Below are 14,338 nucleotides of genomic sequence, written 5' to 3'. Positions count from 1 at the left end.
AAGAAAAGGGCCACTGGTATAAGACTGGATGCTATGGAATAGGCAGCAAAGCTGTTGACTCGAATGGGATCCTCTGGACTTGTTGCCTGGCCGGAATGCAGTACAAAGCCTGATGTATTCATCACTGTCCATGTGTGGCTAACACAAGACATCCTGGCAACACTGCCAGGGCTGTGCTACGCTAGCCTGGCCTGCATGGGTTGTGCCTGAAGCGCTGGGTGCTGCCGCCATAACCACAGCAATATAAATTATTCTTAAAAGTAAGAGCACAACACCTCACTGATCTGTTATAACCAGCATTGCAGACTAGTCTCTGATGGAGGTCGTGATGCCTGATATAGCTCCTTTCTGGAGATGACTGGGAGACTGAAGAGAGGTCAATAGCAGGGAATGTATCTATCCTCTCTGTCCATGCCGATGGAACCATGGGGCAATACTAAATATGGAGACTAGCCCTGAGTCTCTTCCCTGCTGTAAACTGCCTCTGCAAATGGCCATAGTTCAGACTCTCATCACAAGTAATCACGGCCTGGTCCACTAGAGGCCAGAAAGAGTTGCCTGAAGTGTGTATCTGTTTCCCAAAGGTAGTGTGATGCCTCTGTTTGTTATGACATCCATCACAGTTGGCTTAGCAGGGGTTCATACTGCAATCGTTCACGATAGGAAGAAAACTTCCTTCTTTCAGTGTCTTGTGAATAGCACACTGGGGTTCATCTCTCAGGTCTTTAGCTCTCGAACCATTGAAACAACTTGCCAAGGGTGATAGATTCTAAGACCAGAAGGGACCATTATGATCATCCAGTCTGACTTCCTGTATGACACAAGCTATAGAACTTCCCCCAAAATAATTCCCAGAGCAGATCTTTTAGAAAAATGTCCCATCTTGGTGGATTCCCCATCACTGGCAATTTTTTAATCAAGATGGGATGTTTTTCTTAAAGATCTGCTCTGGTTCAAAACATGTATTATTTTGGGGAAATTCTATGTCCTGTGTTATTCAGGAGGTCAGACGGGAAGATCACAGTGGTCCAATCTGGCCTTGGAATTTGTGAATCTATGAAGAATGTAAGGGAATTCGCCTAGATAGCTGCCTATGATGCCAAAGCTTCAACACTAATTATTTGGGTGGATCAAATATGAGTGACAATACTCTGAGCCATATTTGCGCTCCTAATGGTTGTGGAAAGGGGCTTGGTGCAAGGGGTTTTGAGTCATATGTTAGGAATCATTGGGCTTGTGGATATTATCTTCTCTGTAATGTTTTTAATAAACAATGAGCAGTGGCTTTCCTAGCTCCTCCCTGCAACTTCGTCCCCAGGGCCCCTAGACTCTCAATAACAAAGAAGAAAAGTTTCCATTCTACTTAGTTGCTCTGGTTGTAGAACTTAACCTGAGTGAGGAGTTGTTCCCTTGGATGAATTCCCCTGGAGAAAATGGATTCTGGTTGCTGACCCTTTCCACTGTGGAACTGGATCTGGTTACAGAGATTTCCCTCTATGGTTCTGGTTGGAGATGGATTTGTCACTCTGTGGAAATGCCTGTGTGGGAAGTTGTCCTTGAAAAACTGGGGAACTCGCCTATAAAATTGCCCCTGCGTTGAGAACTTCTAGAACTGGATGCCATCATCAGAGCCGCCATCACAGCTGGCACTCATCGGCTGGTATGCTCAGCAGAATGGCCAAAGATTGAATGATCCCCAGAGATAGAACTTTCCTACTTTCCTCTCCCAGTCAGCATGGATAAAGTGCAGGGAGAAACTTCCCCTGTCACAGCTCAGGCTATGTCTGTTCTGTTTGTGGAGGGAGGGCTTCAGTTCCAAAGCTACCATCAGCCTGGTAGAGATGGTCAGAATGGATTAGATAAAATGACACCATCCTGAACCTTCACCAAAACATGGCCCAAAGCAAACGTCTTCTGAGGATCCAAAGGTTCAAAGTCAACCTTTCCTGCCCCCATTTTATATGAGACTGCACTTCTTTGTCTCTTGCTTAATAACAAAATCTCAGCAAGAGGGGCTATCCTTTATGGGGAAATCCTATAGAACTTAATAGAGATGAAACCATTAAGGTACCATGGAAGTTACTCTGGACAATCTATGCAATGTAATAGAGAATGACACCTTTCTGTGGATTGTTTAATAGAATTTAATAGAGGATCGTCTCTCTATATAGAATCTCATAGGTTAATTTAAAAATTCCATAGAAAAGATATAAGTCTCTTTTAGAGTCTGCTGGATTTTTCCGTCGGGGATATTCCCTCCATATGCTGAAACAAGAAACATCCAGTTCCCAAAGACACAATGTCCTGACAGGACCTGATCGTGACTCACTGAAGTCAACGGTAAAACCCCACTGATGTCAACAAGAGCACAAACAAGGGAAAACATCATGGCAGAAGCTGAACTCTTGGGTGCTTTGTTCCACCAAATCCCCTGAACATTTTAGTCTCACCCATCCTGTGACCTACCATTTTCCACTTGCATTCAGTTAATTGTTTAAATAAAATTAAACAAACAATTGGACTGCTAGTGCTTGATTTTTCCTTGCATTGCACTTTGTGTTGTCATTAGCATTGTGAAGTGAGAGCACTTTCTACCCACTCTGCATAGGTGCAAGGCAGGAGATAATCGGGCCCCTCGTTTCCAGAGCAAGGAGGTGCATTTTCAAAGGTCTGGGTGGGTTTTTTCCCAGGCTTTCCATCCACCCCACCCCCCACCAAGTCCATACTCTCTTGTCACTCACCTCGGGATTCTATAGACATCTGCAATCATTCCACTGTCAGTGTCCATCTGCAACTCAACTTAAAACCTCCCTCTCTAGGCTCTTTTTCTGACAATAACATGGCCACAAACAACAATGGCTTTCCTTGAAACAAGCTTGTGATTTAGCACCCTGAATGTTAAAGTAGATGCGTATGATCATGGGCATCAGTCTGAAATCTACAAGAGGTCACACACAGCTTCCCAGCCTTCTTCTTGTAAACAAACTACATTGTTCCATTATTATGGATGTCAATGGAACTAAGGACTGGGTAAAAACTGAGTCATAACCTGAATACTTGGCCCACCAGGTTTCTTGCGTTCATGGTGGTTGCAGCTCTCTTTGCGTGGACCATACTGCAATATTGATAGATCTGTCTAGATAAACAAACCCATCAGATCTAACAGGAGTAGGCTGAGGGGCTGTTGCCTACTTGAATCTGGTGGCATCTTTCAAAGAAGTCATCAGCCTCTAAAGCATCTTGCACTTGCCACGTAGTGACTGATCCATTTCTTTCCCTTCTTTTTGTTTAGAATATGCAATGATGAGCTGGACAGCGTGGCAATGACCATCCAGAAAGCCATACAGCTCCTGTGCTCCTCCGATGAGAAATCTCAAGCCATGGGTGCGTACTACCTCCAGCACACCTGCTTCCAGGATGAATCTGCCAAGCAAGAGGTAAACTAACTTGTTCATGGCTGCATTTTCAAAAGCAGGCTCTGGGTCTGGGTGCCTTCATTTTAGAAAGTCCACATGAGATATCTGGGGCCTGATTTTAAAGCAGTGCCAAACATCTTTATCTTCCATTGCCTTCAACTGGAATTGTGGGTGCAAGCACTTTGTGAAAATGTGCCCCAAGGTTCATTAAGTGAGGCTTCCAAATATCAAGGCATTTTTTCCCAGCTGACAGTTTCATTCATTCATTCAATTCAATTCAATTCAATTCAATTCAATTCATTCATTCATTCATTTATGAGCAGGTGGTTTCGCTAGCCCCTAGGCTCACAGCAATGAATTCCTTTCACAGGGGCTCTGGTTACTTTAGAGAAGTAGGACCAATTCAGTGCTGAGACGAATTAAGTCTACCGGTCTACAGACAGTCTAAGCTTGTGTGACTGTTACCTTCCCCCAGTCTCATCAACATGTATGTTACATCAACTCTAGGCTGCCTTAGACTTAGATTCAGACCCACCTCCCCTTACACATCAGCCTGGAATTTGGCCCCTTGATTCTGAGTATATATTACACCAACATACATGTCGCCTATGAATGTGGTCCATGGTTTCTGAGTGCAGGTAAAGCACTATGGAAAGTTGTTATATTACAATTATAAGGTTGTCTTTAGGTAGTTTTTCACTGCAGTAATAAGACTCATGAGGCTGTATCCTCAGGTGATGGAAATCAGTATAGCACTGCTGAAGTAAGTGGGAGCAAACACTAATTTACTCCAGCTGAGGATCTGGCCCATGGTCATTACTTGAAAGTCTTAATTGCTGACATCTGTTAGTAATAATACCTAGCTCTTTTCATCGGTAGAGTGTAGAGTGCTTTACAAAAGGGGTATCATTCATTATCCCTGTGTTTACAGAAGAGGAAACTGAGGCACAGAGCTGTGAAGTGACTTGTCCAACATCAAAGCAGGTCAATAACAGAGCCAGGAACAGAACCCAGTTGGTCCCAGGCCAGTGCTCTGTCCACTAGGCCACACTGCCTCACTAATCTGATACCCTAGTCATCAAGGCAATTAGCACAGACTCTCTTGACTACAGCTATCAACCCATTTGACTGCCTTGTGAAGAATGGGGTATTTTGGGTCTAGCCAGCCTGTACTGTTTAGCGTATCTTTTCAATTCCAATTAGTACACACTATGCTGTCTTCTTGTGTTAATGTCTATCACCATGGTCTTTTAATACACCAGAGCAAATAGACGAGCTTTTCATGGGATGCTGATCCTTGTCTGTCTTCCCCTCTCACAGGTCTACCGGCTGGGTGGAATTGGCAAGCTAATAGAACTCCTCCGCAGCCCAAACCAAAATGTCCAGCAGGCTGCAGCTGGGGCTCTTAGAAACCTGGTCTTCAGAAATCCTGCCAACAAGTTAGAAACCCGACGGCAGAATGGGATAAGGGAGTGCGTGAGCCTCCTGAGGAGAACTCCGAACACTGAAATACAGAAACAGCTGACAGGTACATGCAAGCAAATGAGAGAGCCGCAGCTGGTGTAACTTAGGATAGCTCCACTGACTTCCACACCAGCCTATAACACCTGGGGATCTGGCTCCTAGACCTCAGGGCCTGAGTCTCACCTGCCTGGCACCTTGCGTTGCCATATGCACCTGTGCAAAGTACAACACTACCAGACCAGCATGACACTTTGCACTCACTTTCCCCAGATGCAAATGACAACACAAAGTGCAAGGCAATGCAGGATCAGGCCCCTGGATTGCCCAGTTTATCAGCTTTGTGGCTCTTGCGCATGGTGGCAGGGGTTCCCAACTACTGGCCCGTGAATCAGGTCTGAGACTTAGAGATCACACCTGTCCGACCAGGTTTACCACCACAGCTGTGATCATGGAGGGTTTTTGAGCTATCAGGGCCTAAGTGTGATCATCTGAGAGCTGGGTCCAGGACATTCTCAGGGGAGGGTCCCATCCTCTGGCACTTAGTTCCCCTTCCTGGTCTGACAGGAGCTGAGATTTGGGGGTTTATTTTACAGAGTATTGCACAGTCTGTTTAGTGTCCCAGGCTTTTCCTGAAGAGTTGGGTTCTACTGGGATCAAGTTCGTGTGCTAACAGTGGGTCAGCCCGAGTTGTATTTGATTATATTGTACTTGACACCAGGCTCCATTCTGAACTGTAATAGGGGGCCTCTGTCCCAGGCCGGTGTGATGCCTCTACCATCTCCCATTTAACTGTATATACTCTGAAACTAGAATTTAGAGTATGCCCAAGTCCCATCGTGGGTTAGAGGGCACACAGTTAAATAGGAGGCAGTGAACGCTGCCTGAAATACAAGAGGTTTTTGTTGCCTGGAAAGGATGGAGTCCACTGAGCTAGTACAATGCATTATGGGAGAACTAGGTTCAAGGCCCTTCTCATGATAATATGGACTAGGTAGAAGAGGTGACATTCTGGGTCTGTACTGGGAAGCTTGGGGGTTTGAATTGTACACACAGCACCACACAGGTTGATCATGTAGTGACATATTGGTTGGTTTCAGATGAAACAACCTTTTCTGTTAGAGCTGGGATTGGACGAGGAGATTGGACCAGAGTGTCGCTCTCCAAACCTGGAGGCTGTCTCAAATGCCTCAGTTGTAGACCTAGAGCTTGATTCTCTTCTTCTTTGCACCAGTTTTCCATGGATGTAACTTTCATGGAGTTATTCCCTAATTACAATGTTAGTGAGAGGAGATTCAGGCCTTTACTGCATCAAGACCTTAAGGTCATGTTTGTCTTGCATTTTCTTTCTAGGGCTGCTTTGGAACCTGTCCTCCACTGATGAGCTTAAAGAAGATTTGATACATGAAGCCCTCCCTGTCTTGACAGATTATGTTATCATCCCTTTCTCAGGGTGGTCTGATGGGGTCAGTAATAGGACAAGAGAAATTGTTGACCCCGAGGTGTTCTTCAATGCTACAGGCTGTTTGAGGTAGGTCAGCAGACAAGCATTGCTCACACCCTTTGTGGCTATGCTTAAAATGGGCCCCTTGTGTTGATGTGTCTAAAACGCATTAGGGAAAATAGGTGCCGTATCTACACGGCTGCCAGTTAGACACAAAAGTAAGATTTCCCATCTTTGCTGAAAATGCCACCCTCCTCCGAATGTTCCTTCATAAATAGACTTGGAAGAATTAAATTTTTATTGGTAAATGTCAGTAAACATTGATTTCAACATACACACCAAAACTGATGAAAAATATTTCAATCGATAATAATCTCAGTTTACAGACAAGCAAAGTAAGAAAAATGCCTCTTGAGAACTTATTAGAGTTTGATTTAAGGATATTTACTTCGTATATTTTGACATGTGATGTTGACAATTTGTATTTTAAGTTATAAACCTTTAACTTTTTGAATCTCAGCATCTACTGTCATTAATTATTGTCTGATCTCCCAAAATTTCCTGCAACTGCAAATATTTAAATTGATAAAAAAAATACTTAAAATAAGCATGATTGATATTATCCATCAAAATTATAAGAACATCAGAATGACCATACTGGGTCAGACCAATGGTCAATCTAGTCCAGTATCCTGTCTTCCTACAGTGGTCAGTGCCAGGTGCTTCAGAGGGAATGAACAAAACAGGGCAATTGTCAAGTGATCCATCTCCCAGCTTCTGGCAGTCAGAGGTTTAGGGACACCCAGAGCATCAGGTTGCATCCCTGACCATCTTGGCTAATAGCCGTTGATGGACCGATCCTCCATGAACTTACCTAGTTCTCTTTGGAACCCAGCTATACTTTCGACCTTCACAACATCCTCTGGCAACGAGTTCCACAGGCTGACTGTGTGTTGTGAAGAAGTATCTCCTTATGTTTGTTTTAACCCTGCTGCCTATTAATTTCATTGGGTGACCCCTGGTTCTTGTATTATGTGAATGGGTAAATAACACTTCCCTATTCACTTTCTCTACACCATTCATGATTTTAAAAAAATACAAGTGAAATTCTGCCAAGCCTATTCATAAAGTTTTCACGGTGTCTAGAGCTAGATGAACATTTTCCACTGAACTCGTTTTTCAATAGAAAATTGGGTTTTTGATAAAATAAAAATTTTTCACAGACAGTGTCTTGTTTCCTTGAAAAGTTTTGATTTTTCATTAGAAAACTTTTTGAATTTTTTTAGCCAAAACAAGGAATTTGGGGTGGGGGATGAGGTCGGTGGGTTTGGGCCAAAAATGTTCAGGTTTCAGCTGAATTTTTTTAAATTTTGATTGCCAAAAAACAAAAACAAAAATTGTTTTCCATTATTTGATGAAAAGTCAAAATTTTCTGCACGGGACTAAACCTCCACATTTTCGATCCAGCTCTAATGACTATCTCTTGCCAGCAAATTCTAGCTGATTCTCTTTTTTTATACTGGATCCTTTCATTCCAGTTACAGTCACTGGGTGTTGGCCCATCCCAGTGTAAGTGTCTGTGTCAAAGTGAGAGGCTCATATATGGGTATGGGATGGTTTTATTTCTTTCTTGGAAAAAACAGAGAACTTCTTAGCATGAAGATCTTCGTCCTGACTTGCAGTTTCTTCTACCAGCCTCCAGCTCCACCATCACGTTGGGAACAACTCAGTGGGGAGATGAAAAAGCTGTATAATTAGGTACTTTAACGAACTGAAGCGCTGCCTTAGGGAGTGTAGCAACAGACTGCGCCCTTGCCAGACGCGCTAGCTAATGGGAGCTACATTCTCTTGTGAAACTGACTAAGCGGACTGCAGCAGGGACTGCAGATTACTCTGCCTATCACTATCAGCCCCCAGAGGTCTCAGCCCTTTGAGTCTAGAGATCACTTCTGAAGGACAGTGCGCTACTGCCTCCATCCCTCTTTTGGAGGAGAACTTTCCCTGCGCAGTTACGCAGCAGGATGGTTCTTGTAAGCAGGACTATCATCTGCTCCATCCCTCTAAAGGCACTGGAGCTCAGATACGAGGATACATATTAATGGAGAAATGGCAGTATCGGGGGATACTGCAAAAATAGCCATCCAGGGGGCATGGTCAGTCTTCTGCGCACTGGTTTGTCATTTCTTGTGCCCATAATGCATAGCAATGCCACGGAGATAATGCCAAACTTGAGTCAGTTTGGGCCTAAAATGGGTCGGTAATAATGAGGGACATGGACATCTGATCATTGACAGAAGCCTAGCCACTCGTTTCTGGCTGGCAGGTGTCTGTGAGCTATTGCAAACCACTCATTTGCGAGCTACCGGTGCATTAAAACAAGACCATTTCATGCTGCTGCTAAAACTCTGCTGTCTGAGCCGACACCTGATCCAGAGTATAGCGCAGTGAGACCATCACCACTTAAATCGAAGTTTTGCCCCTTTTTCTTAAAACCTGGTGTCCCCTGTGTGAGAGAGACGACAAATTCCTGCAATATCCCGGACAAGCCTTATTGGATTACGCTAAATGTTACTGAATTTAGTTAAAGTATTTTAGGAGTTCGTATTGTTGTGAGATCATATGTAATGTCTCTAGGAGAGAGACATGACTCATGTAAACCCTGGGCAATGTTAGGAGCTTCAAAGGAGTCTTTTAAACAATGTACTTTTTGAAGCTTCGCCTTGAGGAGGGGACCTTTGTGTGCTGGTCATGGTGGTCACCTGTCAACATGAGGACAAGATCAGAGGCCCAAACAGTAGAAAGGAGGGACTCAACGAGACATGGGGGTTCTTGTTCTGAGAAAAAGGTGTTATGAACTGATAACCACAGAAAACCCTCTGTGAGGTTTGAAGGACTGGTCACCAGCCCGAGCCCCTGTTGGAATTCGGGGTGATCTCTGGTAAGCTTATTAGCGTGCGTGTAAGTTGTTGTATTGATTTAATATGTTTTCTCTGTAATGCTTTCACCTTAAGAATAAATGTGCTTGTTTAGAAAGAACTGTGTGGTAATTGTGGTATTGAAGTCAATGATGCTACACTGACCTACGCCAGTTGAAGGTGTGCTCCTGGTTCTCTATGGCAATCTCCAGCTACTCATTTTTCAACCCTCTCTCTGGAAATAACTCTAAGCAGATATCCTGCGTGTCCTCATTGTACATTCATTGTCTCTAAGGAAAAATCGTACTGGTAGGATTGTTCTCTCTAAGGGGATATCTTCCCTCTGGACTTACCCTAAAAGGAAAATCTCCATGGATGAAATTCACCCCTCTGGAGAGGAACGTGACAAGACCTATACACCATCTAGGTCACACTCTAATCGTCAGAGTTGAAGTGGGACTTAGGTGGTGCATTGGCCTTGTTCCGTCCCCCTGCAGAGAGGTGAATTTCACCCTATAAAAGCAATCCTTCCAAGCAGGTTGAATTCAAACAGAATTATGTGTGATGCTCAGTGGCTGATGGAAAATACCCAGCTAATGGAGGTGCTTATCTGTCTTGGTTTATCTCCCTACATTTTATAAAATGTCTTCCTTCAGAAACCTGAGTTCTGCAGATGCTGGACGTCACACCATGAGAAACTACCCTGGCCTGATTGACTCAGTCATGACTTATACCCAGAATTGTGTGGCTGCCAGCCGGCCCGATGACAAGGTACTAGACATATGAGCTTTCCACTTACACACAGTTCATCAGCCTGTGCCTAGCCCTAGCCTCCTAGTAGTACACCCTGAGCACTGAACCTGCACAGCTCTTTTGATAGGCCAGCTATTGAGTTTGGTGCGCAAATGGGTGCAGAGCTCTTTTGAAAATTCTGGCCTACATGTCACAATGGTTGCTGCTGAGTGCTGAACGCTTCTAAAAATCTGGCTCTGATTTAGAAGTGAATTGGAAGTGAATTAAACTAAATCAGATTAAGGCTACTCTAACTCCAAATAAGAGTGTCCACACAGGCATTTAATGTGGTTTAAATAATCCACTTTAAAAGTTAATTCAGATTAACTTTCCAGAATGTCCCCATGTAGACAAGCCGTAAGTAAAATCAGAGTAAGGACCTCAGAGTTTGATGTATTATATTTATGTTCCAGCAGCAGGGTTTATCCGCCTTATACCGCAGCACATCATTGACTGTCACTAAATATTGTTACAATGCACATACTGTTCCATGTTCCTGTCTGACAGTAAAACTGTTGTGTTTTTTTGTGGGCTGATTTCAGTCCGTGGAGAACTGCATCTGTATCCTGCACAATCTGTCCTACCGCCTGGATGCCGAGGTGCCCAATAAATACACCCAGCTCAACCATGTGGCCAGGAATGCCTATGTGGACAAGACCCTCACAGGCTGCTTCAACAGCAGGAGTGGGAAGCTGGAGGTAAGACGTGCTCCTGATTCTGGGTGCTTGCAAAATGCACCGTTCACTCAGCCCCAGTCAGAGGGTTCAAGTGAAGAGTTGCCCTGCCCCTGCATTATCAGGGCCAGAAAGGAGGTCTAAGGAGTTACATAGGAGTCACATGTCCTCCAGTTGGTACACCTGGGCGAGTTGAGAGGCTGGCAGCATATGCCAGACCACACTAGATGTGTCGTCTGTATGCAATAGGTGCACGGGTGCATGCAGATATTTGTATGTGACCGACCGCCCAAGCCACCAGGGATAACGAAGTGTGATTCGTGTAGAAAACGCCAGGCTCCTGGATGTCAATCTTTTACTTCCCCTTAGAACGATGAGTATGTTCTACCCATTCCCGATGAGGAGTACAAACCCAGAGGGCCCAGCTGGCTCTACCATTCTGATGCCATCCGCACATACCTGAACCTGATGGACCAGAGCAAGAAAGATGCCACCCTAGAGGCCTGTGCTGGGGCCCTGCAGAACCTCACTGCAAGCAGAGGACTGGTGAGCGCTCTCTCTCTCTCTCTCTCTCTCTCACACACACACACACACACACACACACACACACACCACACACACACACACACATGCAGCCCAATGGGCTCTGCAGGGGGACAGATACCTCTTTTAAACTGCAGAGCACTGGTAGAATTGCTCCACAGTTTCTACTACAGCATTAAACTCTAATGCCATTGCCCGCACACATCCGATACAGAGAACACCGAGGATTTAGTCCACAGATCCGCTGGACACACCCTCAACACTCCCCCGGCTAGGGCTGACACCTCAAACCTTCCTCCACACTAGCAATGATGGGCATAGCTGCACAGCACACACTCTTCATGGCCTTCACCCAGCAGAAGTACCCTGGTTGTATTGCCTTTTGAGGTCTGTGTGCCAAGGTAGGAAGGATTGGGCCTAAGACACTGTCTGTGTATGTGCAAAATAGGGGATGGGCATGGTAAATATCTGGTCTTGTTCTTGCCTAAACGTTGTTGATTTTAATTTAAGTGAGATGGCTAGATAGATAATGGTTCGTTTATAAGCCGACCCCCCCCAAGATGGATAAGTAAAAATGGAAAATTTTTATGACCCATTCATAAGCGACCCTATAATTCAGGGGTTGGCAAACTTTGGCTGCCGGGCCATCAGGATAAGTCACTGGTGGGCCGAGACGGTTTGTTTACCTTGAGCGTCTGCAGGCATGGAGGTAAACCTAAGTAAACAAAGTGTCCCGGCGCGCCAGCTGCTTACCCTGACAGGCCAGGACAGCAACTGGTGGGGAAATGTTTTGGGGGGGAGAAGCTGGGGGTCAGGGAAGTAACCCCTGTGACCACCCCCCACATAACCCCACCCCTAGCCTGGGACCCCCACACTCTCCCCATCCCATCCCTTCCCATCTTAGCTGGGGCGGGCCAGGGGAGAACATCTCTGACTTGGCCAGAACTGCTCTGGCAGGCGGGAGGTGCGGCCGCAGCGTGCTCCGGAGGGCGGGGCCAAGGGGCACAGCTTCAGAGGCTGGGGGGAGAGCAGCGTGGCCAGAAGCAGAGAAACTCTGGCCCCACCTCTTCCCTTCTGGCTCTGCTGGCTGTGCTGCCTCTCCTAGCCCTCTCTGTTGGGGCGGGCTGTGTTCCACCTCTCCCTCTCTATACCCGCTCATAAGCTGACCCCCTTCTCTGATGCTTCCCTTTTTTACTAAAAAAAATTCGGCTTATGAACGAGTATATACGGTAACACATAGGTTGGGAAAAGAGTGTCTGTACAACTGGGTATAGTGCTTAGATTATCCACAAATACAAAATTAGTTTTTTACAAGTCATATGATACATAGAGCATATAATCAACAATAACCCAAATTTAGGTGAATAGATTTAACAATACAGTTTAGATATTAGAATCCGAATACTCAGGTACATCACTCATGAAAAGTTGTACAGAGATTTGATTGTGGAAAGCAAAATATATCAATGAGTGGAGATTGTCCCTCAGTAATTGAGAATTAGGTTGGTTGCCCATTTAGAAAATAAAAATCCACGAGGAAAGTATTTGTTACTTTCCTGACTGCGCTTCTCATCGGCACTCCAGTTCATCCCTCCTGGTATTGCCGATGTCCTGTGATGTGTTCTATGTAGATGTCCCTTGACCACGTGATAGTTTCCAACACCATGAGTTGCCTCATCAGCCGAGTGTAGCATTGACTGATTCTGCATTCTCTCAGCACTCGCTCGTTACTGGGGCCCCATGCGCACACAGCACAGAGACGTGTCGTGTGTTACGGCATCCCACCCAAAGGCCACCTGATGATGACACAGGGGAAGTCTTCTGCTGCGTGTCTAGCTGCTCAGTGTTTTGGCATGAAAAGCTTTGATTTCTTTCAAATTTGAGAAAATTATCCCTTTTGTCAGTGGGGTGAGAATCCTCAAAGGGCATCGGGAATTTGACTTTCAATGGGAGTTGGGTAGAGCAGGTTTGGGAAACTTTGATGGAACCACATGTCACTGGGATATGCAGCTCTGCCTAAATCAAAATGCTTATGACATCAGGTTGATTTCACTAGAACTTTGGCAGTACTTTATTTTTGTGGTTTTCTTCCAAAACCATGTTGAATCATCTGGTCTTGATGTTTTTTGGAACAAAACATTTTGATTTTTCATTCTGAAATGATGTTTTGTTTCAGTTTTAAAAACATTAGATTATACTAAATTTTTTAAAAGTCAGCTTCAAGAAGAAATGGTTTTGTGGAAATGAACATTCCTACTACCCTGAAACTCCATTTTTCTTCAGATTTTTCCTTCGCAGAGAATTTCCGATTCGAAATAAAGCCAATTTTCAGAATCCTTCCCAAAACGAATTTTTCCCCCTCCTTTAGAGTTGGGTGTCTAATTCCCTTAGACACCTTTGAAAATTCCAGGCTCGAGCTGGGATTGGTTATGTAGTTTAGGTCAACAAAGGAAAAGGGAGATTGGTGAGGTGAGTTACTGACTCCGGAATGTAGAGTTTTGTGAATGGTACGAATGTAGAACTTAAAGGGGGAGATGGAATGGAATGCTAAACTGTGTTGCACTGTTCAGAATTCTATTACCGGAACAATCACCGTACTCAGATTTCCTGCCATGAAGATTCCAGGTCTCTTCTATAGAGATTTGTTGAAATGTGGTATTTGTATGCAATTAATAAACTTCATTTTGTTAAGCTGAGTCTTTTGGCTGAAATCTGAGGCACACAATGCCTTGTGTGTTAGATCCATGTTCCTTTCAACTAAGATTTCTAGCATTTTTCCTTATATTGATCTCTGTTTGCCCTCCCAACATTTCCTAGAGTAGTGCAGGTTTGCCATGAGATGAACTGCAGAGCATAAAACAAAAGCAGCACATAAATGACATGGAAGTACATGATTTTTTTTTTCATGGGAATATCTTTTCATGTGCAAATGTGAAATGTAATGAGCTCAACATTGCAAGGGAGAAAGTTGCAAAGGAAATTTGCAAAGCCTATCCTAAAAGCTTTCCTCGGACAGATCTTCCATTGAAGGCGACAGAATTTTACGTGCAGGGAGTTTGCAGAATGGAATCCTTTAGCCCTTTTGGTTACAGA

The 14,338-nt window shown here is 44.5% G+C and overlaps 1 protein-coding gene across 1 annotated transcript in view; it reads left to right on the top strand.

Moving 5' to 3' along the window:
- Window positions 1-14,338, top strand: part of PKP1 (plakophilin 1) — a 53,575-nt gene that overhangs the window by 25,558 nt on the left and 13,679 nt on the right. Inside the window, exons 4-9 of the mRNA XM_054025866.1 lie at window positions 3,293-3,437; window positions 4,737-4,944; window positions 6,231-6,408; window positions 9,893-10,007; window positions 10,571-10,726; window positions 11,072-11,248. Of these exons, the coding sequence (XP_053881841.1) occupies window positions 3,293-3,437; window positions 4,737-4,944; window positions 6,231-6,408; window positions 9,893-10,007; window positions 10,571-10,726; window positions 11,072-11,248 (979 nt within the window). The remainder of the gene's footprint in view (window positions 1-3,292; window positions 3,438-4,736; window positions 4,945-6,230; window positions 6,409-9,892; window positions 10,008-10,570; window positions 10,727-11,071; window positions 11,249-14,338) is intronic.

This window comes from Malaclemys terrapin, chromosome 4, assembly GCF_027887155.1.
Source record: "Malaclemys terrapin pileata isolate rMalTer1 chromosome 4, rMalTer1.hap1, whole genome shotgun sequence".
NCBI lineage: Eukaryota > Metazoa > Chordata > Testudines > Emydidae > Malaclemys > Malaclemys terrapin.
The sequence above is the reverse complement of the archived record's forward strand: the minus strand, read 5'-3'. Positions and strand labels throughout refer to the sequence as shown.